The sequence below is a fragment of the Melospiza georgiana genome, chromosome 15 (genome assembly GCF_028018845.1).
Source record: "Melospiza georgiana isolate bMelGeo1 chromosome 15, bMelGeo1.pri, whole genome shotgun sequence".
In the NCBI taxonomy this organism is placed as follows: Eukaryota; Metazoa; Chordata; class Aves; order Passeriformes; family Passerellidae; genus Melospiza; species Melospiza georgiana.
In genome coordinates, this window is record NC_080444.1 from 7,487,092 (window position 1) to 7,511,599 (window position 24,508).

Here is a 24,508-nt window from a genome sequence, read left to right on the forward strand (position 1 = left end):
CATCTTGTCTCCCACTTGCCCAGATAAAATGGTGAGCAAACTGTAGGTTTACTAAAAGCAGAAAACTCAGTTTTGAAGCAAAACATCGTCCTCAACTTACCCCATCTGGTATGTTCAGACCAAAGTAGCCAGAGCCCAATGACAATACCACAGGAACTTCATTTGCCAAAGGCAACTTTGCAGTGCAAGAGCATAAACAGCCCCACAGGGATGCCATCCTTTCATGTATCTCATGGGATACTCTAAACACAAAGTTCTAAATCCATTTAGTAACTGGAGCTGTTAGGACTAGATAGAGTGCATCTGAGGAAGAGAAACCCAAAGAGGATTTCTAATTTTACTGTAACACAAAAATCCTGTGCTTAATAGAAGAAAACTATATTTAAAACCTAAAAGGAAGAAAAAAAAAAGCTAAAAAAGGAGAAAATACATGGAATTTTTACTGGCAGTAAACCAGTGCAGTTCATAGCTTGGTTATGAGAGCTGTTTCATGGTGTGGCTGGCAGAAGCTGCCAGGGACAGATTTGCTCTGCAGCCCGAGGGGCAGTGGCAGCAGAGGAGGTGCTGTGGGATGAGCACTCGAGGTGACACCGTGGGGCAGCGGCCATTTCACTGCACAGCTTCTCCTCCATTCCAGGCTCACTTAAGGATAACGTGCTGCCCACTTTCACAGGTTGTAGAGCACTGTTTCTGTTAATTACCAACCTCTACTCAGTGGTCTCTGTCACCCTGTTCTGCAGCAATGCTGTGTGTGTAGTAAACAAACAGATGCTCTACAGTTTTTTTAGGTGCTTCCTAAGCTCTAGTACAGAGGAACTGCACAAAAACTGAACTGGTTTTGCATGTGGTTGGGGATAGGAAAGTTATCTTGGAATCCCCTGTGTGCAATATCTATATTTCTACCAATGTTGATGTGTCCAAAGCTGATTTTGACAACAGGTAGATTATGGCAGATCTAATAACCCCAAACCCCTGGAAACCGAGATGTAGATGAGTCACTAATTGTCAGTGGAAGAAAATGACTGCTTCTATTTAAGCAGAGTTAATGCCATTTTTCTTTGAATAAGCTGCCAAAAGAACAAGATCACAAGCTGTTAGAAAAACAACTTGAAGAAGCTGTAGCTGTGATTTGTGTCAAGCTCAGAAGGAGAAATATAGAATCTGTAGGCAAGAGCAGACATCATCAGAATAGCTGTGACTCTGGGACAGAAAATAACCCACCTGTGAGAAGAGTTGTGTTCAATATTGTACCAGTTGCTAAACAACAGCATCACATATCTATCATAATTGGTTTTTATTTATTAAAGCTGGGGAATGTCTGGTTACCTGTGTTTGGACTTAAGGTACTTTACTTTCATCCTCCTCTAAAATAAATAGTAGCACTAAAGCTGCATTGTTAATACACCAGTCCTAAAAAATATTACTGTTGTAGCTTAATCTGGCTCCCCTCATTTATTCATTTTAATCACAAACGAGAGAAAAGGGAGAAGAGGTGGTGTTTTAATTCCCAGTGTGTAGTCCTTTGATGCCTATCTCAACTAGAAGGAAGTGATAGGGACAGATTATGGTTTGGGGATAGGGACAGATTAGGATTTGGGGATAGCGATAGATAAAACAAATAGATTTGAATGTGTGAGGTAAAGCCAGATGCATCTTGTTTTATGGGCTGCTTTTAGAAACTTGGATTTGTTTTCTCTCAGCCTGGAGCTGCTGATAACTGGAGCTGTTTGGAGGTGCCTCCCATTGCCAGCACCTCGCCTCCCTCCAGCTCGTTCCAGCTGCTGCTGCTGCAGCTTTTGCTGGCCACTGGTGACAGAAACAATGTTAGGGGTGAGACAGGGGAGAAAATTGGGCTGTTACTCAGCTTGGCTTGGGGGAGAGTGTAGGTATGTGTGCTGCAAAACAACTGGGTTTTGTTCACAAAATCAGAAGCTTCTTGCCAGAGAACTCTTCAAAGGGCAACCCAGAAGGCAGCCAGCAGCAAAACCATTTTCTAGCTTCAGAGGTGTTGTTCTCAAGGGCCAGCATAAATCCTTGAAGCATTAAAGCTGTGAAAACAAATTGAGAGAAGAATGGAACGAAATTATTCTTACCAAAATAGCAAGCCAGGTTCATATGCTTAGAAATAAAATTCCCCAGAGCAATGCAGGAGTTGCACCTCACCCTGCTCTGCTCCCTGGTGCTGGGTGAGCCAGAGCAGCTGGGGGAGAGCAGAGTTATTGCACACAGGGGTGGCTGCTGCCAGGGGGGATCTGCAGGAACTGGGGAAGGAGAGTGAGGCAGTGGAGGACAAAGAGGTGACGCTGTGGCCTGTGTAGGGTATGATGGAGGAGCTGCATCAGCTTTTTGTTTCTCTGACCAGTTCCTTGCTCAAACACTTTCAGCCAAGCCATGTTTTGGGGGCATCACTGGAGAGAATTCTCTTCTTGCAATGCTTTTTTCCTCTTTGGATTTTGAGCTTCCTGACTTCTCACATGGGCATGCTTTCTGCAACTATTGTAAGCAGCTGGCTTTGCTCCCTCCACCCCCATGTAAGCTGAGAGAATCCCAAATTTATGAAAAATAATGAGTAGATGGACCTGGTCCCCACAAATGGGACAGGGGAGGGCAGGTATGCAGATATCTGTTTTAGTCTGTCAGCATTTCTCACTTTTGACCTGAAGGACCACACAATATGCTGAGAAAACGAATCCAGCCCTGAAAGCTGGCTTGCTTGAAAAATCTACAGACTTTTCCAAGAATTTATTTTTCTCTCTGACACCATTGATTTATTTGCAGCTCTTGTTACGAGGAATTGACATCAAAACCTCAGGAAACCAATTTTGCTTTTTAAAACACAATGCTTTAGATGAATTATTACTAAATGTGCCTTCATGTTTTTTAAAGTGTTTAAGATCCAGTTAGCTGGGTTGGTTTTACATTACACATGCTCCTCATGACATTCAGCTGAAAAGCCACCACAGAATTAAAACATGGTTACTTAATCCTCAGTCATAGGTAGGATGTTGATTCACATTTATCAATGTGAATCACTGATTGTGTATCTCCTCCTACCACACATTATTTTTATAATTTCAAAGTCAACTGTTTCACAGTGACAAATGACAATTAACTCTCCCCATTCTCAAATGAAAAGATGTTAATTACTATTTCATACTTTTAAGCTGAAAGTACCAATGCCTTCGCCCTACACAGATCCTAGGTGAGCAGCCAGCTGACACCTCCACTGAGAGAACCATCAAAATTACAAACATTTTTTTCTTCTCTTTTGAACCTCTCAGCACAAGAAAGGTGTTGCTGTTTTCACTTCATTGCTGATTGCTTTCCAAACTCACTGTGGAGCTGAGATGGATGCAGAAAGTGTCCTGAAGCTCAGCCTGACCTTCTTCATATGCCAGCAAGGTCAGCACTTCCTTTTTATATTTTCTGTGGGTGAAATTCAGCTCCACTGGAGTGAGTCCTGGTTAACAGCAGTCATTGTTATCAGACTGGGAAGAAATCAGAGAGATCCAGACCAAGCTGTCAGCCCAAATATTCTTGAGAGCCTTGGTAGGGAATAACACTGTCCCACTTTGTTAAAATGAAAGTGATGGTGATGAGAATGTTCAGAATTTGTCCATGTTTTAAATATTTTTTATTTGGAGTAATACATAAAAATGGCAGAACTGCAGAAGCCTAGCTGTGGGGGATGATGATTTGTAATGTACAATTGCTGCATTTAGGCTCTCAAATTCCACATTTTGAAGCAAGAAATCTCTAAATAAATAATAGATAATTATATGTAATATATAAATACATAAGAGTAATAAAAATATATATGTAATATATATTATATTCAAAAGAAATGTTAAATATATGTATGTTAAATATATAATATATAAACATACAATATAAACAAAAATAATATATAATATAAATTAAAATAATGGATTTCATTGTTAATATAAGAACTTGTGCTGTGCATTCTAGTATGAATCTAGAGACAGGCTACTAGTTCTCAGAAAATGTTGTAGCCACTCAAACAGCGGTTCAAAAAGGCAATTTAAAAGGAGTTTTATAACCCAGTCATAATCATGGAAGTGCTGCAGTTGGAAGGGACTGCCATTTGGTCACCCCTTGTCCTTCACACCACACACAGGTCACTCAGTGGTGACCCACAGGACAGGATCTCTGTTCCAGTGGTGTCACCAGGGAAAGGGCCATAAGCGACCCTCTGGGGGCTGTTCCATTGCATAACTGCTTCTCCTAATTTTTTCTTGATTTTTATCATAGTTCTTCCCTTTTGCACTTCACATCCATTACTTTTTTCCTGCCCCTGCTTACTAATTAGAGGGACTTGGTTCCTTCACTCTCTGGGACAAGGGAACCTACTGGAACTCCTCACTAGGAAATTTGGTCCCCATGGGTGTCAAGGACCAGAACAAGGTATTCAGAGATGTATCTGGGCCTCTTGAGTATGGAAATGCAGTTTGAAATAGCTGTCCCTTAAATGCTGATGGCTGCTTTTCAGGGCAGATCATAAATGCTGTGAGAACTAGTACCTGCATTAGGCTCAGAGGGAGCCTAAACATAAATCCCTTCTCTTTCCAGCCACGTGATTTTCATTGCCCCTTGCCTTTGCCTATTGGTGCCCCAGGCAAATTCCTCATTACCTGACCCTAAAACAGTGATACAGTGATCTCCATCCTGTACCCCACTGTTTCCTACTTCCATTTTTGATCACTAGTGTAAAGACAGAAAAAAAAAAAAAAGAGAAAGATGTAGCTGGGCAAAGATTCCTGATCCTTTGGGTGCCCATTCAGGTTTGTCTTCAGACTTTAGTGGGAAGTTGCACCCCTTGACCTCCTTATTGCTCATCAGTTGCCTGTGTCTTGTGACAGGAAAATTGCAACCTTCAATTTGCAAACTCTCTGTCAAAACTGCTCCCTTTTGTTTTGGGGTTTTTTAATGGTCTCATGAGAAGAGCATTTTCCCAGAGCATGGCAGAATTTCTGGATCTTTATTGTGTTGAATACAGTAGGTGATACTTCAAAATATTTTGGCTTTTAGAGTTTAAGATGTTGTGAGATGAGAACAGTTTGATCATCTCATCTGAGTGCCATAAAATGTGTCCTTCAAGCCAAACAAACCCACTAGTAAAAAAGAATTAGTGTACTCTCTAATGCACTTCCAAAAAGAGATGAAAAAGACAAATGGCATCAGACAGATGTGTATGAGAAGTGTTGACTGATAAGTTATCAAGGTGATGCATTAACCAGTAATTAATGCAGTTCTTCCTAGCAGTTGAATCTCATTTTGTTTAGTTTTCTCCCTGGGAATGTCACATGGAAACATGAAATGTCTTGCATGAGTGGAATTTTGGGCTCTAACTCGTGATCTTTGGCAATTAGTATTGCAGTGATGTTAAAAAAAAATGTTTTCCTACTGCATCACTCATTAGTTAAAATGCCCCACAAGGAGCAAATAAGAAGTTTTCCTTCATTGTATATAATTTAATATAAATAGCAATGCTACTTTACACAGAGAGCTGTGATTAGGAATGTTCCTCTTCACTCAGGCTGGGCTGAGGAAACAAGATCAGAGGTTATTTTAGAGGAGGAGCAGTTACCTAAACCGAGAAGAAAAACTGGAATGGAGTGTCAAAATACCTGATGTCACGTGGCAGGTCAGTGACACAGCTGGGACTGCAATGGTGACAAATCATGGGCCTGTTTGGTCTGATTCTGGGAGACTGAGGGAAGGAAAACAATATTGGTTTTTAAGGAGGACAGTGTGCATGGCTGTCCACACATTAAGTGCAAAATACACTTAATTTATCCCTTTTAATAAAGTAATTTAAAAGAGAATTTAAACACTTTTAATTTTATGACCTGAAAATATTTTAATTCTAGTTTTTAACTTTAAAATTGAGACAAAGTTTCTTTTTCTTAAAGTGGCACAAAAAGGGGTTTTTTGTAAACTGAAATGTTAATGTTCCAATCTTTATCCTTCATTCAGCTTCTCCATCAAACAAAAAGTGACAAAGTTTGAGGGAATCACTGTTCTAGGTAAAATGTGACCTGCAAAATAAATGCAAGAGGGAAAGAGTCTTTAAATTCTAGCTCAAATAAGACACTTCACACTTGAATTTCAGGAACTCGATGAGATAACTGGGATCATGTATATAAAATATTTTGGTACTTTTTAATAAGGAAGCAGAAACTATTTAATGAAACCTTGTGTATTTTTAAAGTCATGTTTCTTTGAATAACACCCTCAGCTGTTCTGTGTACACTGTTAAAGTGTGCTGCAAGGCACTTGCTTTAAAAGCCATCATTCACTCCTTTGGTTTGGAGGAGCTCTCTGAGATGAGTTCCTTTTTAGGTGGAAAATCAGAATCAGTGCACAAAACCTGCTCCTTGTGCTGCCCATGGTCACACAGGCAGATCTCTCTGGGGTTTCTGTCACTCTGAAAATCCCTGAGTAGGCCTGAGGTGGACATAGGATTCGTCCTTGACATGACTAGACGATGTAGCCTAGAGCTGTGCCAGAGAAGGTTGAAGTTGGACTCCAGGTAGAATTTCTTCAAGGAAAGGATTGCCAAGCATTGGAACGGGCTGCCTGGGAGGTGGTGGAGTCCCCATCCCTGGAGGTGTTGAAGAAATGATTAGACATGTCATTTCGTGCTGTGTTTGACCAGGTGTGATCGGCCAAAGGCTGGACTTGGTGATCTGGGAGGTCTTTCCCGAGCTTAATGCCTCTGGGACTGACTCCCCGTGCGCGGAGCTCGGCAGGGCCGGCCAGGGCGGGATCCGCCGCGGTCCCGCCGGGCTCTGCCCCTTCCCTGGGCTCTGCCCCTGCCAGCCTCTGTCCCCTTCCCTGGGCTCTGTCCCCTCCATGGGCTCTGCCCACTCTCTGGGCTCTGTCGCCTTCCCTGGGCTCCGAACCCCCTGGGTTCTGTCTCCGCCGGATTCTGCCCCTTCCCTGGGCTCTGCCCCTTCCCTGGGCTCTGTCCCCGCCACGGGCCCGTCCCCGCCGGGCTCTGTCCCCTCTCCGGTCTCTGTCCCCTCCCCGAGCTCTGTCCCCTCCCTGGGCCGTGTCCCCTCTCCGGTCTCTGTCCCCTCCCCGGGCTCTGTCCCCTCCCTGGGCCGTGTCCCCTCTCCGGTCTCTGTCCCCTCCCCGGGCTCTGCCCCCGCGGGGCCCCGGGCAGGGGCGGGCGCAGGCAGGGCCGGCCCGGCCCCGTAACCGGAGCATAAGAGCCGCAGGCGGCGGGGCCGGCCCGGCGTCAGCCGCGTTCGCCGGGAGCGGGAGGGACCGTGCGCTGCCACCATGTGCGGTGAGTGACGGGCTGAGCCCGGCCAGCAAGGGACAAGGGCGGCTTTGTGCCCGAGCCCAGCGGTGCCGCTGGGGACCGGCCCCGCTGCATCCTTCTGGGGCTGGGAAGGACGGGGAGCGCCCGGCAGGTGAAGGTGGAGCCCCTCGGCCCGGCCCTTCTCCGAGGAGACGCGATCCCCGTTCCGTTCATCCCTGCCCGAGCCCCCCGTGCCTGGTGGCGTGTCTCCGGTTTTGGGATGGTCCCTGGGTCTTGGGATGGAAATGGTCCCGTTCCTGCTGCCCGGGGGTGCCCGGGGTGCCCGGTTAACCTCTGCTCCTGGTCCCGCTGCGCTGATGCACGGGATGCGCTGGGCTCTGTCTTTCCTAATCCGGGACTAGGGATTGATTAATCGTGACTCACTTCCGAGCTGCAGCGATAAGGGAGAGTTTGTGGCTTTCAGACAAAGGCAGTGAAGGAGCTTCATTCCTAGCTGTTGTGAGTTTATTCACCTCGGTTTTTTCTAATAAAGATAAGATGGCAAGATAATTCCTATAGCATGTACACAATTGCTTCGACACGGATCAGATGGAAATCAAAGTGTGGGTTCGGAAGCTGCTAACGCGATTTTATTTGGTTTTGGGGGAAAGTTTGGTGAAACTTTGCCAATCTGTCCCTGACATCTCCTCTCAGGTCTGATGAAAGTAGAAAAATTTGCACTGGTACTTCTTAGTCGTCATCAACAAAACCTCTTTTTTGGGATACAGACTGAAAGTGAGTTGAGTTACTTCTCCCAAAATTGTACTTTCTGAGTTAGATATCTTTTCCTTGCCTCCTCATCCTTTTTAACTGTAACCTCAGGAGGAGCAAGGAGCTCTGGGATCCTCTTTCACTTGAGTGGAAACACGAGGTGATACAGTTTCAGCTGCTATTGTGTGAGCTCCTACGTGACAGATCTCTATCAATGAGACAAACTCGGTGCCTCCCAAACAAAACCCCTCAGGTGAGAGGCCTGGCCCAGTGCCTGGGGTAGCCACGGCAAGCCCTGAGACACATGATGGTAATATCAAAAACTCTGCATGTCTGAGCTGTGTATTGATTGGGAAGTGAGGGTGTTAACAGTGTTCGAGGAGTTTGGTAGAACATCCAGCTTGGGGTGGAGCAAGTGACTCAGTATGAAATGGCAAACAGCAGCAGTTCAAGAAGGGTAAGTGAGAGTGGAGCAAGGGTTTTTCCCATCAGCATTTAGAAACCTTTTATATTACATTTGTTTCCATGAGTGGTATTCCCCAGCCCACTAAGCTGATCTCTGTAGGAGTTCTAGAGACTGCAACCAGCAGTTTTGAAATTACTTTTTTTGTTGTTGGTTTTATTTTTTTCATATCTTTCCAGGTTTAAGTGCTGATAATGGACCCTATTGTGTTTTCTTTGGCTTCAGGTAGCACGTGAAGATTTATAGCCCTTGGTTTATGTTTTGAAAATACACGGCTCATAAATTCTGCTATAAACATGCTCGTAAGGAAGCAAAGTCAAGATGTTATCATTCTCACATGTAAAACGCTATAGCCAAAGCATTCAAGCAAAAGTATTCAGGGTTTAAAAAAAAGTCAAGATGCACTTAAACTGATGACCTCTTTTAAATCAAAGTTAGTTTCATCAGGATATGAAGTAGAGACCTTCTCAAAGCTAAGTTTCTGGCATCAACAATGTGCTTAGGGGTATAATTTTATTTTTCAAAAAGTAAATAATTTTGTTCAAATTTCAAGTATAGGCTGCCCCCTTGTTGATTTTGGTGAAGTCTTGCAATTGCAAGAGTTCTTGTGGAATTTTCCCACAAAAAAATACTCAATTTACTTTTCCTTCTTCTGATGCTCTGCTTGTAATCCTGAAAAGGGAAGCTCTAAAATCTTGATACACATGTAAAGGGAGAGCCTTGCTTTCAGTGTCTGCATGTGATTGAAGCTGGTTTTAATTATGTTTTAGCAACCTTTTTCTTTCTGGTTTTAGCTTCTATAGGTAAGCCATACACTATTGACCTAATTCATCCTTCTAAGCAAACTGTGATTATGGAAAGTTATAAACTAGATTTAGCATTCAGATCAAGAGGACAATGCCCTAGTAAAACACTTCTTGGGTGCTTTTTCTGAATTTTATGTTTTTGAGTCTTCTTAAGGAAGCGAGATCTGGTAATGGCATCTAATACCTTGGGGAGGCCATCATAAAGGAACTTGTTTGCATCACAAAACTCTTATCATAAGATGATTCAGCTGAGATTCAGTCATACTGGTGTGCTTCCAGAAAGAATTAAGATACAAGGAATCTTTATCACAAGTTGTTTCTACATGAGTTGAGTAATGTGCTTTAAATCTGGCCAAAATGATGACTGAGGAGGGAAAAAATATGTGAGTGGATAAATCATTAAACAGAAACGTACTAGAGAAAGTGTTACTCTCAGTGCTTAGAGTAAGATTTATTTCCCTTAACTGGAAGAGTTTATAACATGTTCTTTGAAGTCAGACTGCAGCTATTGTTTTCATTTTAAATGGCCTCTGGTGACTTCTGCATCTTCTAATGCACGTGTGTGGAAGTGCAGCTCCAATTCCCTGGGAACAAGGATCTATTTAACAACTGCAGCACACTGGTAGCATTGTAGGGATGGTCCCAGAGGAAGGTTCTTCCTGGAGCTCCGTGTAGTGAAAGATGCCACATGGAACATACAAGGATGTTGAGGCTTAAATTCATTGTGAAATCTGGCCTAGAAAGTAGAGCTGGATCTGAACTGAGGTGTGGCAATGTTTTGGAATGATGTTGAGAAATTCGTATTGAAGAAATTGAATGCTGCTTTTGAGGTTCGTGGTTAGTGCCAGAGAACGGTAAATATCTGTCTGGAAAAATGATCAACAGGCTCTCAGTCTGAAGTGACTGCTTATAACCAGAGGCATTATTTCTCAAAGCATCCATGAAGAACAGTATTAAGCAGTTCAAATTCCCAAATACCTCCTTAAATGCAACTATTGTCTTAATGTCTCCGTTAATGTCGGATGCGCTAGAAATAATTAGGCTGAGCTCCTCATAAATCTCTCTTCTGAAGCAGAAAAGTATTATCCACCCTTTAATCTTTCCTAAATAAATTCAGAGGCACATGTAATACTGCCTTTGTCTCACTGTCAAATCAACAGTATTAATGTCTTATAAACCAGCGGAGTAACCAAATTCACAGTAATATTTGTAAGGGCGATTTACTGGTGTATCATTATAACAGCTTCTTCACTATAGCCATTTACAGTTCAAAAGCCTTAATTGAAGGGGAAGAGGGTGTTAAATTTCAAACAAAGGCCTTCTCTATCTAAAACACTTGCCTGAACTGCTTATCTGTAGAGCTCTTAAAAGTCTGGGGTGTTTTCTTACTGTAGTCTCCAGTCCTGACTTGATGCTTGGAGAAGCTGCTGAAACAGCGAAATTAGTTGTTTTTGTTTTATTGGGGTACAGATTTGGAAGAGTTAATAAAAAGGCCTAATGTATCCATATAAATACCAGAGTCTCAGGAAAGTAGGCAGAGAAAAGGAATGGCTGTGTTTTATTTTGCAGGTGACTCTTTCATTACACCTTTTCTAAAGATAAAACAACATTCCCAACACCCTTCTAATAAAAAAATGCCTGTGTACTTAAAAAAAAAAAGAAAAAATAATAAAAAAAAAAAATAGGGTGGGGTAACCAAGCTCCAAATTTAAAAAAAGCCACTTCTTGGTGGCTGACTGGTCTGTTCAAGAGGAGAGGGATCAGGGAGGGAGGTCAGGGCTCCCCGAGGAGCTGGCAGGGGCACGCCCGGGGCTCCTGTGCCCGCCTGGCTTTGGGACTGTGCTGAGGCAGCACAGGGGAGTGCTCGTGTTGTGGGTGACCCCGTTTTGTACCTTCTGCTTCTTTCCTTTGTTGTCCTACCCCATTGACTTCTGCCCTTTCCTCGTGTTTGCCTCTCCATTCTCTTTCTGCTGAAGTGGCTGTTGCATACAGGATTAAGCTGGAGCCTTTCAGAAATAGATGTTGTGCCTCGTACCTACCCATGGGTATTTAAGGCCATGACTTGGATTACAAAAGTCTCCTTGTGTTAGTACTGGTGAATATATTCCCTCTTTGAATGCCTGGATATGAAATAGATCACAATGTTCCCATTTTCAGCTGTGGTTTTCGTGAAAAGTAGAAGTTTTTTTTTACCTCTCCTAACTGTTTAACTCTTGGTGGGTAACATGAGGGAGGAGAGTGAAACTCGCCAGTGAAGTTTGTGTCATGTGTTGAAATTCGGCTTCTGAGTCCTTTATTGTACTTGAATTCTTTCCATTTCAAAATGCATTAGAAGGAATTGTACTAAATGGGAGGTTGGGTGCCCCTAGGACTTCTCCCTGATGCTAGTTTTAAAGAGTTTTAAATTGAGTCTGAAGTGATGCAAATTTTTAAAATAACCTCTTTGCTTCTCCCCCCCCCCCCCCCCCCTTCCCCCTTTCTCTTTAAACAGGAATTTTTGCTTATCTAAACTACAGAGTGCCCCGAACTAGGAAGGAAATATATGAAACCCTGATAAAAGGATTACAGAGACTGGAATACAGAGGCTATGACTCTGCAGGTATGTTAACCAACTCAACAAATTAATTTTAGCAACCAATAGCTCATTCCATTTTGGATTTTTTGGGTTCTTTCAGTGTCTGGCCTCTTGGATTTTTCTTTCTTTATTCTGCAGATTAACAGATCAGAACTAATTAACTTGATTCTTGGAGGGCTACAGCTTTCCTCAGGACTTAGAATTGGGTGTTTAGCTCTGTAATTAGATGGTTGAGGTTAGTACACGTAAGAAAAACAAACAGGGTGTGGAAAAAGATCTCTATACAGGGCCATGTAGCTTGTGCCTCAGCCTTTTTTGTATGTGAATCACAGTGAAGGATGGGGAAGATTAAACTTGTCTTAAATTTGAGTTGGCTCATTTCATCTGGCAAAATATTTCAGTTTGTTGTCAAATACAATTTGAGATGGCTCATGTATGTTTTAATCTGTGCAGTGGATATAGAGTTGATGTGGTTTCATTTGAACATGCACAGGTCTTGCAACAGACTGCAACTATATCCCTTTAAAGGGTAATTAAAAAATACTAATTTCAGTAGTGTGTGCCTTTTTTCTCAGCCTTTTCCTCATTCTAGTGTATTTCGTGCTTTAAATAACACTAATGACTGTGTCCTGTGTTGTAGGAGTGGCAATTGATGGAAATAACAATGAAGATAAAGAAAGATTCATCAAACTGGTTAAGAAAAGAGGAAAAGTAAAGGCCCTGGAAGAAGAGTTGTACAGTAAGTGTTAAAAATGACCCCTTTGCTTTGGCCTCCCAGTCAAATACTATCTGCATCTCAGCAGAAAGTCAGGCCATAAAATTGCAGTTATGATTTTGCATCAGCAATACATGCATTGGGAAATCCAAGCAGCTATTTTTTTTTGTGTCCCTCAAATCTGCACTTAAGAAACAAGCTGATCTTCAGATCTAGCACTGAGGAATTGTCAGTCTATGTTCCCTTCTTTTGGTTGCTCCTTTGTTCAAAACCTGGGCTCCTTTGGCTCTTTGCTCAGGTGATTTCTGTGCTGCATGGCTGAAATGCTGAAACATGCACTCTGACAGAATTTATGACCATTTAAGCAGCTGGCTCTCATCACAATCTGCTTTATGCAGTGCTTCCATCTGTGAAAGCCTGAAGTTGTATTTTAATACGTTTACATTATAATTTGTAGTAATGGGGTCTGTTAGCCTGTCTGTGGCTAAAAATGCTCGTGGCTTGGCAAACAAGGTTTTAATCACAGTAGCTTGAATTTTCTAAAGTGTAATGTCAAAAAAGCAAATGGTTAAAAAAAACTCCAAAAAACAGAAGATAGCTTTTAGAATTTTGCCTGTAGGAATTGTCTTTGTGTTTTACTAATTGTGTGTGTGTGAGAGGGAGGGAGAGAGGCAATATTAATTATTCAGTAAACTGAATTTCTCCTGTCTAGAACAAGATGACCTGGATTCAAAAACAGATTTTGAAACACATTTTGGAATTGCTCATACTCGCTGGGCGACCCACGGAGTACCAAGTGCAATAAACAGTCACCCTCAGAGATCAGATAAAAGGAATGGTATGTAATCTCTGCAGTACTTGAACCACACAAATCTGAAATGATTCAATCCACAGAACACAAATGTTCTTATAATTGCTATGGTATCTATTTTTGATAGTAGGGCTAAGCTGTTGCCATCCTATTTAGCTCAGACATGTTTGAAATGAAATAGCCTCTTCTCAGACTGAAGCAACACCAAAAATTAATGAGATCTGTTTTCTGAAAATTGCATGTTAATTGAAGTAAAACATTCTTGTTTTGAAAGGTAAGACTGAAAATATGAATGAGTCAATATTGCCTGGTCCAGAAAAGAGAGATTTCATAGCATTCTTCACTTGAGATGGCTTAGTGCTCTACTAGGTGTAGTTTAGAGCTCTCTCAATAACTTGGAACTGCCTTTGTATATTTTCAGAATTTGTAGTTGTCCATGTTGTGATAAACTGTAGGTCTGAAAGCTATAGCAGGTGGTTTCAAGTGTACTTCTAAGCCTTTTCCCCCCTTGTAATTTTTTGTTCTGAATTAAATATCTTAAGTTTTTGTTGCTCATGAATATATGTATTTTTTTTCTCTTAGAATTTGTTGTCATCCATAATGGAATCATCACAAACTATAAGGACCTGAGAAAATTTCTGGTGAGTCTGTGGCAACTCAATTCTAAAACTAGGAAGTTAATACTCCCCCAAACTACCATCAGGTCATTCATGACTTCAGTGAAACATGAATTCAAGTTTCTTGATATCATCTATAAAAAAGCTGTGTGAAAGGGTCTGCCTGATAAAGATACTCAGGAGCTGGTGAAGTGCAATATGTTCCTGTAATCCTAAATGCAAAGTATTTATGAGCAGAGTAGCAGTTTGTGCTGAGACTCTGAGAGGGTGTGTGGAGTGGGCTCCCTCCTGTCTCTTACTGCTTCACAGATGCCAAACAAGTAAAGTCTTACTATGGATCTTATTCCAGCATTTCCCAAAGAGTATCTATGACATAACTCCTTGTATTTTATCTACAGTGATTTATATGCACTGGTCCAATGTAGTGCTCTGAGCTCTGGCTGCAGTTTCTGGTGGGAGGCAGCTGAAAAGCTCTTCAGTGTTTGCTGCCTGAGGATGCACACAATTCTTACTCTTCTATATGATATTTCAGGAGAGCAAAGGATATGAATTTGAATCTGAAACAGATACAGAAACAATCCCCAAATTGATCAAGTACATGTATGACAACAGAGAGAGTGAAGACACCAGTTTTTCAGCCTTGGTAGAGAGAGTTATTCAACAGTTGGTAAGTAGAACATTACTTTTTTTTCCCCTGTACAACAGTATAAGCTATTTGTGGGGTTCCTTAGCATTCTGCCTTATGTATTTAGATCCTGTGCAGGAGCTCTTAGAAGGAGCTGCAAATAACACTTTTAGGCTTCTAAATAATGCTTAATAGACCAAGAAATGAGATTAAAATTTTGGAGACTTCAAAGGCTTTTCCTGTTAAATCTTTAAATTGCAGTAGCAACAGGTTTTGTTTGTTGAGTTTTTTGTCTTGTTTTGTTTTTAGCAAGAAGTTAATACAGCTTTTTAATGAAGCAGTTTAATTTAAAAAAAGTAATAGGAGCCTCTGGGGGTTAAAATCTCTCATAAATGGCAGTGTGTTCCTAAAGGTTATTCTAATCGTGTTGAAACACTGCCGTGATTCAAGTTTGGCCAATGCCTTGGCTCTCCTATTTGGAAATAGATCTAACAAGCTGGACTGGTTTCCAAACTGTGAAGTGGGAATCTACTGTTACTCAGTATGTGAATGCTTAAAAACTTTGATAGATGCATTGCAAACTTGGAGAAAGCTGGCTTTGTTTCCTCCCCCAGTCTCCGGGCAGATGTTTTCCCTCCCCTTCCTGCAGTTTCTGAGTCTCCTCTTTGAGGCAGCTCTGTAGGATTCCTTGCAGCAGGGCTGGAATCCACACCAAGGCAGGGCCTGTGTGGGTCGAGAGGGAGCAGCCCCAGAGTGTGGGGAAGGGAGGATTCCCCTGCCCCCAGAACAGGGGCAGAGTGCTCGAGTGCAGCCCTGGGAGAGGAGGGAATGTCACCAGCTCTGTCCTGCTGGCAGGGTGGGGCCTTGGCTCCTGCTTTGGGAATCTTCCTCCAGGAGTCTGCCAGCTGTGTTAGCACTGTAGAGTTTTTTCTGGGGTTTTTTCTGGTGTTGTGGATTTTTTGTGGTTTTTTTTTTTTTTTTAAATGCATTAATGAGAATTTGCTGCTTGAACTAGGAACAGTAACTCCAGGTTTTTAGTTGAAACTGCATAGTAATGCACTACAAGTAAAATTCTGATTGAAGGTCTTACTCAAAGTAAATGTCTAACAATCTTCATGTTGATTATGAGCAGCATCTCTGACATTTTCATAACCTTTGCATTCAAGTTTATTGTTTTTATTTATAAAGAGAGGCTAAGTGCTCACTTCCTGAGGTTTTAGCTGTTGCACTGTTAATATGGATGTCAGCTTGTTCTGCTCCATGGCCAATTCCTTTAAAGGTGCAGTCTGCCCTCCAGGAAGAGACTCCTGATAGCAGCTCCTTCAGTGCCTCTTCAGAGAGGGGCCCCAGTTTAATGAGATGCAACTATTTGAGATAAGTTCTTTAGAATCTTTTTTTTCTCCTTTGTATTCATGGTTTCCAGGAAGGTGCTTTTGCATTGGTTTTCAAGAGCATCCATTACCCAGGTGAAGCTGTTGCTACCAGGTTAGTAAAAGTCTATTTTATACATAATGCATGCTTTTTATTGGGTTAAAAAAGGCCGGCCTCTGAAAAATACTAAAATATTGATGTTTAAAGTGCTTAATTAACCAAAATCAGTGAGTCAATAAAGAATCTCAGTGCATCTTGTGTTTCTAAATTTGTACTAAGAGCATGCTAACATTTTTCCTCTATCAAAAAGGGGAGAGGGAAGGGATATTGTTCAGTTTTAGCTCCCATTGAGTAAAGACAGATATTCATATTCATGTGGACTGAAAGACCATCATAGTAACAGGTTATACAAATAGAGTTCTATAGCTGTCATAGCATTTATGGCATCTTTCTGTGTTAAGTTCTACTTTTATTTATGACTTGAAAAACAACTTTCAGGAAATGTAAAGATATTAAAATAGCAAGTGACATAGCAAGTGATTAAAATAGCAAGTGATGGGAATAAAGACTGTTTTATATTACAACCCAAAAGCCCATTGCTTCAGTGGTCTAAAATAAGACTACATTAAAATTTTAAAAAAGCCAGCTGTACCATCACTCTAACTAGAGAACATCTTCTCAAATGAACTATTCTATATGTGGTTCAGATTTGGGTTTTTAGGGCTGAGGGATTTAAGAGAAGCTAATCTTGTAATCTGAGTGTGACTTGTTCTTTTATTCCTGTGATTTTTTTTTAATAAGGTCTTCAGTGACACGTAACCCATGTAATTAAAAAATTATCTTAATATTCCACAGTTTCAGAGGTGCAGTAGGGATGGTTGATGTTTCTGAGTTTGAAAGGCTAAAGAGTGTAACAGTACTTCAATTCTAAAGAGCACAGGAGCTTACTGTTGTCTCACTTTAGAGGCAAAGTAAGCTTTGGTTCAAATTGGTCCCTGCACTAAGATGTTTTCTGATAACTGCAAAGAAAACAGCAGGTTCATATTCACATTTATTCACATTTTCCTCCACCTGGATGTAGTTTACAGGTAAAGAATCACCAAGGCACATGGTAATTACTTATATAATAATATTTGGTGAATCTTACAGAAGAACCAAGTTTATAGAATTCCTGCCATGTAATGGCCTTAGGATCATGAAGGAGGCTCTTCCTGTTTAGGAAGCTAGATGGGATATTGTCTTTTCAGCTTCACTGATGTCTGGTAACTTCTTTGTATGCACATTTCTCTTTATAAACTTGAGTGTTTTCCTTTCTCTAGGAGAGGGAGTCCTTTGCTCATTGGGGTTAGGAGCAAGTACAAACTCTCAACTGAACAGATTCCAGTTTTGTATAGAACATGTAAGTTGATGAATCGAAATACATTATTTTTAAAAACTAAAATTACTGTTATTTTATGATTAGAAATTAGGTTAATTGGTTTTTGTACCATAAAACTACCAGCTGATGCCCCAAATAGCTTTTTGGCTGGGGATATTTTTATACTTCTGAATGTGTAGTTTATGTAAAAGTCCCATGCCCCAACTTATTTCTGTAACTGTGATACCCTAAACCTGTATAGTCTGTAATCTCTACTGAACAGAACTGGGTTTGCATTTAGAATGCCTCATTTCTTTAATAGGCAACATTGAGAATGTGAAGAACATCTGCAACTCCCAAATGAAAAGACTGGACAGCTCAACCTGCCTTCATGCTGTTGGGGATAAGGCAGTGGAATTCTTCTTTGCTTCAGATGCAAGGTAGTAAAAGTACTTCAACTCTGCTGAAAATACTGGGGTTTTTTGTTTAAAAGTGAGATAGTTCTGGAAATTTAAGCTGCCTTGCTCTTGTACAATGGCTTTCTGAAAGAAGAGCTTTTAATCCAGGTAACATCAGAAAGCCCCCAGGCTCACGTGCTTGAAAAATGTGAAGGTTTGTCAGCGTGAAGGTTTGTCAGCGGCATTTGAACTGCAAACAACTGCAATATCTGCCATTTGCTGACCTCTCTGTGAAATACATCCAGTGTAGGAAAGTAATTTGGGTCCAAATGGACACTCATCAGCCGAGCATTTGGGCAGAATATGGGTTAATTTGGGTTGTGAGGTTTTCAATTCAGATATTGGAGGAGGAAAATAGTGGTGTGGTTCCAAGCTGGGCAGGAACCTGGACATCAGGCACACATTTATCTTGGAATAGAGAGACCAAGAGTGGGACCTTAGCAGGATCCATCAAGGACACTGGGAAGCATCTTCAGACCAGCAGGAATGGAGGCAGTGGTTGCAGAGCCTCCTGCCGTGGGTTGTTGTGAGAGTGCAGGAGGAGCAGCAGATGGAGCCATTGCCTCTAGGATGGCTCCGTCTGCAGTTCTGTCCTAAAGCAAGAGAGAAGCGGTGCTGGAAGTGCTCTTGTGGCATATTTAATTGCTTTGCTATTGCCAATTCTGACGTGTCCGGTTTGTCTTGCTTGTTTTTTTCTCTGTAGTGCCATCATTGAGCACACCAACAGAGTGATTTTCTTAGAAGATGATGACATTGCAGCTGTAACTGACGGGAAGCTCTCGATTCACCGCCTGGAGCGCTCAGCTAGTGATGATCCTTCCCGGGCCATCCAGACCTTGCAGATGGAATTGCAGCAAATCATGAAGGGTGGGTAGAAACATCTGTCAGAGTATCATCAAAAATGGATAGTTACTGTTTGTGTAGTAAATGAGGCAGCAAACTGCTAATTTGATGTGACAATTGCCTTTTATTCAGGCTGTACTGGGAGCTGACAATTTTAGTTTTGAGACCAAGAAAGAATGGGCAGCCTGGGACCCTATCCATTTTATGCTTGGAAAAGTCATAGATACTTCTATTCATTTCAGTATCTAGTGAAAATGTAACTAATGCTAACATGTAGTTGTTGGCAAAGTTTGACTATAAATTAAGAATTGAAGTGGAGCATGGATGTTTCCTAATGAAGGAATTTATTTACCTTGTCAATATGGGGAATTGGAACCAACCAAATAAAGTGACCTATCCATCCTTCCTTTCTTCTTGCCTATTCTAAGCTTTTATTTAGGCTAACACAGTCAAGTTAGTCTTAAAAGTTCTCTTTGTAACTGAAATAGACTTCAAATAACAAACCTAAGCATTGCCATGTCATGTTTTTATAAACAGGTAACTTCAGTGCCTTCATGCAAAAGGAAATTTTTGAACAACCAGAATCAGTTGTCAACACAATGAGAGGCAGGGTGAATTTTGAGAGCAGCACAGGTAATGGAGAACAGTCCTTCAAACTGCACTAAGTTTGAAATTTGTAAATGTGCTATCTAGAAAATGAAAACCACCATTGTGTATTTATTTGTTTGCAGTTCTGCTGGGGGGGCTGAAGGATCATTTGAAAGAAATCAGAAGGTGCCGAAGACTGATCATTATTGGCTGTGGGACCAGTTACCACGCTGCAGTGGCTGTATGTTCCCAGCCTTGGCTGAAATGCATTTATAACTTACTTGCTGGGCTTTCAGACAACAGCTTTTCATCTGCTTTTTCTTCTATCTCAGACTTTGTCCTTCATTGAGGGATCTCACCCTTTTATTTAGCTTTCCTTATTGCCACATTCTTTATTAATGCTCCAATGCCATTAATCACCATGCTAGAAGTTAACTTTTTCCACCTTGGCTTTTACGGCTTTGGTGAGTTGTAATTACCAGCTTTTCTAATAAGAATTCATTTAGATTTTCTCTGATTTGTAAAATGTCCAAATGTAAGTGGGTGGCAATGCTGACAAATACTGTGTTCTGCTTGAATACAGACTCGACAAGTCCTGGAAGAATTAACTGAATTACCAGTGATGGTGGAACTTGCCAGTGACTTCCTGGATAGGAACACACCTGTATTCAGGGATGATGTGTGCTTTTTTATAAGCCAGTCAGGTGAGCTGCATTTGCTGTTGAGTGAGTGCTCTAAGATTGCTTACCATTGCACTTTGCATCATCTAAGTGTGGGTACAGTTATTTAGAACACACTTATGTAGACTTTGATGCTTTTCAGGAATCATTATTATCTCTTTCAACCTGAAGTGAAGGTGTGAATGTTTTCCAGGTGAAACTGCAGATACACTGATGGCCCTGAGGTACTGTAAAGAACGCCGTGCTCTGACAGTTGGCATCACAAACACAGTTGGAAGTTCAATATCCAGGGAGACTGACTGTGGTGTGCACATCAATGCAGGGCCTGAGATTGGTGTGGCAAGCACAAAGGTAATTCCTGTTTGGGGTTTGACTTTCACCCTTCAGCCCTGTGGAACACAACTCAAATTTCAATTGCAGCACTTCAAACTGAGATCATATTCACTCTCTGCAGAATTAGCTGTTAAATGTTTTTTTTTTCCTGCAGGCCTATACCAGCCAATTCGTGTCTCTTGTAATGTTTGGCCTAATGATGTCTGAAGACAGAATTTCCTTGCAGAAAAGGAGACAGGAAATCATAAGTGGACTAAAATCATTGCCAGGTATATTGGTATTTTGGGTTTGAGGAGGTGTAGAGGATGTTGGCAGTGTAAAATACTACTCAGGGATATTTCTTTCTCATTTAAGTTTCACTCTCCCCCTCATCCTGAAAGGCAGACAACATGAGAAAAATGGACTGTTCACTTCTGCAGTGTTTGCCAATTTTACAAGTGCTCTTCCAAGAAACTTGGCAGGAGGATCGGAATTTTCATGGGTTGGGTTTTCTAATTGCAATAAGGTAGTTTTGTATGAGAAATATTACTTGATCTCCTAAATTCATGGTTTGAAATTTTTAAAACCTCCCACTTTAATCAGAATAAAATGCAACTAATTCAAGGTGATTTTTACATGGATATTTCACAACTTCCTTTAGAAATTCAAGTGGGATGTATGAGCACTGCTTAAACCAATAGTTATTTTAAATTTATTACTGTAAATAAGGCTGGAGAAAATATCCTTAAACTGCAGTCAAAGTTGCTAAGTTAATGATTGAATTGCATTAAGTGTATCTGCTCTAATAGATAATTAGAACATTCTCGTACAAGTGAACTAATTTTTCCAGTTAATTTTTTTTTCTATGCCTCAATAGAAATGATTAAAGAAGTCTTGTCCTTGGATGAGAAGATCCATGATTTGGCTCTTGAACTGTACAAACAGAGATCGTTGCTGGTTATGGGCCGGGGGTATAATTACGCCACGTGTCTGGAAGGAGCTTTGGTAGGAACATCTCAATATTCTTTGCTATTTTTTAAAATGAGATTTTGTGCCTTCTACAACATAGTTTTTCTAATATTTCATTACAATTTAATTCTACTGCAATAAAACTATTCATAACTAGAAGCATTTAAACACATACATAAGGTGAACCTGGATGTGATGCCACTTTCTTGTTTCTTTCACATCATAAACATAGAGTTTAATTAGTCTATTTAAAAACAAGAAACTAACAAGTTGCTGACCCATTTGAAAACAACATCAGAAACATGCAATGTGCTGATGTTGAGAAGAGATGCTCATGCATGGAAGTCATTAATTATGTTATGAACATCCTGATGAAATGGACACGTGCCCATTGCTCAGAGGAGTTTGGTGTGTTAAAGGCAGATTGCAGTAGCCAAGGTTGTGCTGGGTGTTTGGTTCCTAAAATTCCTCTGATTAATCCATGTGCATGGGTGAGCTCTGCTGCTGCCCACAGCCTGCTAGAAATCCCAGCAGCTACCCGTGTGCTTTTGCTAATACTTAATACTGGGTATGTGTATTTAAATGGCAGAGGCACAGCCTTGGTGCTTTGATTCTTGTGGCTGTTGCTTCTCAGCTGATTTAGTAATAACTTGAGGCATTTCCTTTTTTTTAGAAAATAAAAGAAATCACCTATATGCATTCAGAAGGTATCCTGGCTGGTGAGCTGAAACATGGGCCCTTGGCCCTAATAGATAAACAAATGCCTGTTATCATGGTGATCATGAAGGATCCTTGCTTTACCAAGTGCCAGAATGCCCTGCAACAGGTCACTGCTCGGCAGGTACAGTGCTCAACTGATTCACTTCTCCTGTGCCATGGGAAAAGAGATTGTGCACACTGCACTGCTGCTGCCTGTGCACCTGGAAAGGGATGTACTGCTGATTATTGTTAATGATTAAGTTATAAATAAGATGCTACATCTGCATTGCAGGTTGTTATTACAGGTTAATATCAGCAGTGAAAACTGCTTTCATATGGCTTGTTTGTTTTGGGGTCTTTCTGTTTTGAAGCAAATGGAATAATGTTAAAACTCTACAGGGTGAAAACATTCAAACCTTACAATATAGTGAAAGTCAAGAGCCAGTATGCAAGGACTGGCATTGCCTTTGTTAGCTACTTGAGTGTGTTCAAATACACACAGACATACTGTAAACAAAATTTCAAAGCAGTTCTAGGCTACTTCTTCACTTAACAATGTAAAAATTTATTTTCAGGGTCGTCCAATCATTCTGTGTTCTAAAGAAGACACTGAAAGCTCAAAATTTGCCTACAAAACCATTGAGCTGCCTCATACAGTTGACTGCCTTCAAGGAGTGTTGAGTGTCATTCCTCTTCAGTTACTTTCATTTCACCTGGCTGTTCTCAGAGGATATGATGTAAGTATTTTCTATATTTAACACTCCTTTTAGTGCAGTTTTGAACTTCCTCCTACTAGTGTAAAGTGAGAGACCCAGTTATATGGCATATCTAAGACTCACTAGCTATGAAAATAGTTAGTGAGTCTCATAGTGAGTGTGGTTATAGAGGTGACATTTCAGTGCCAATTCTTCAGTTTTGTATTTTTTAATTAGTATCCTTCTAAAAAATTAGAAAGCCCTTTTGCTTAGTTTGGTTAGTTAAGAGTGCAAATGGGACTTTTCCAGGGAACCTAATCTTGAAATGTGATATTGTACTTCAACTTAAAATAGGGCAGTGCTTTGTACACCTTGGTTTGTTGATGTGTCAGTTTGACAATGATGACGGCTTTGGAAAGGTATCCTGTGAAGAACAAATATGTATTTGTTGGGAGAGCTTTGGAAGCACAGATAAATTCAGCTGCAAGTCTTTATTGCAGATCTATAGCCTGTTGTGTGTGTTAGTGTGTCTAGAATCAAGCAGAACTCATTAGGAAGTCAGAAAAAGCACACTAAATGAACTGTCAAATGTAGAATGCCAGTATTACTCTGCCATACTGAAAGCCTGTCTCTTCATTCTAGGTGGACTTCCCAAGAAATTTGGCCAAATCTGTGACTGTAGAGTAACAGCCAAGAACAGCTGATGTCTTTGTCACCAGACCTCTGAGTTATACTTGTAGAATGTGTTGTTCTGAATTGATAAGTAAATGTTTTTTCTAAAAAGAATGATAGTGCTAACTGGAAAGTGTCAGAAGGATTTATCTTGCAGCTTTAAAAGCTTTTGATGTGCCTTGTACCCAAGTGCTTTTGCTCACAGTAAATACTTCTCTAAGTCCTGAAATTACCAAAGAAGATAAAAATTGTTTACACATGGTATACTGAATGAACTTTTTTACTGTGCAATATATATATATATATATATATACAGCTCTCTCCAGAGTAACTGTGAACATTTTTTTAGCCTACACTACATAACTAGTTTCAAAGATATAGTATTTATAAGTACAATTTGTATAGCTTTTTTTTAAGTTATTTTTTTAGTACATTGCTTATCTGTAACATTGGTAATGCTCAGAATGTAAATACTGAGCGTGTTGATACTTCTGTACAGTTGTTAGGGATTTTCCTCCTTCAGCCTCAAACTGGAAATTTGTTGTCCCCTCTTCTTTCCCAGCTTCCCTTCCCCCATTGCATCTGTGTTTCATATTTAACCAGTCATTTGCAAAGTTCTTCCCTGGCTGTAAATTCCCAGCTATGTTTTCAATTTCTGCTTCTTTTAATTGTTTTGAAAAGCCAGAATGACATTTGTTTTGTATGCCACCCCAGCTCTTATTTGCATAACATGTATAGTGCAACAGAATAAGGGAACTGGATGTCTTTCAAGTCATATTTTTGTTTGAAGAGGGTACAATGAAATGACAATGCAATTAAAAGATTATATAATTCTCCTTATTTTGTGGTTTGATTTTTTGTGTGTGTATGTGTGTTTGGGTTTTTATTTGTTTCATTTTTGTTGTTTTGTTTTCTTTTTTAACCTGATGACTTCTATGTCAGATCTGAAGAAAGTCCTATTTTAGTACCATATATATTTGCAAAAGCACACTTTGATAGTTGTGAACCAACTTGCAGTAGGGGAGAACCTATAAACCTGCAAAAAAATAAGGTAGATACACACAAGAAGTTTGATTTTTATTTCCAAATGGCCAGAAAGCATAGGATTTATTTTTTCTGCATTTTATTATCTAACTCACTAGTGAAGTTTCTGATATTCCTCTGCAGGCTTGGTTCTAAATGGAGATGTTTGAATGTTTACTTAGGTTAAG

General features: G+C 40.6%; 1 protein-coding gene across 1 annotated transcript; it reads left to right on the forward strand.

The window, feature by feature from the left end:
• Positions 1-7,237: 7,237 nt before the first annotated feature.
• Positions 7,238-24,081, forward strand: GFPT2 (glutamine-fructose-6-phosphate transaminase 2). Its single transcript, XM_058034813.1, has 19 exons — positions 7,238-7,315; positions 11,802-11,909; positions 12,526-12,624; positions 13,313-13,438; positions 13,994-14,052; positions 14,561-14,695; positions 16,077-16,138; positions 17,344-17,423; positions 17,704-17,821; positions 18,543-18,706; positions 19,220-19,315; positions 19,414-19,511; positions 19,854-19,974; positions 20,144-20,301; positions 20,438-20,552; positions 21,140-21,267; positions 21,905-22,072; positions 22,506-22,667; positions 23,268-24,081. The coding sequence occupies exons 1-19, from the start codon at positions 7,309-7,311 to the stop codon at positions 23,310-23,312; spliced, it is 2,049 nt and encodes a 682-aa protein (XP_057890796.1). The 5' UTR covers positions 7,238-7,308; the 3' UTR covers positions 23,313-24,081.
• Positions 24,082-24,508: the final 427 nt, after the last annotated feature.

Coding starts and splice junctions, on each gene's coding strand:
- GFPT2 (XM_058034813.1), top strand. Junction 12,625..13,312: donor CCTGGAAGAAGAGTTGTACA/GTAAGTGTTAAA, acceptor TCTCCTGTCTAG/AACAAGATGACCTGGATTCA. Junction 20,302..20,437: donor TTGGTGTGGCAAGCACAAAG/GTAATTCCTGTT, acceptor TTTTTCCTGCAG/GCCTATACCAGCCAATTCGT.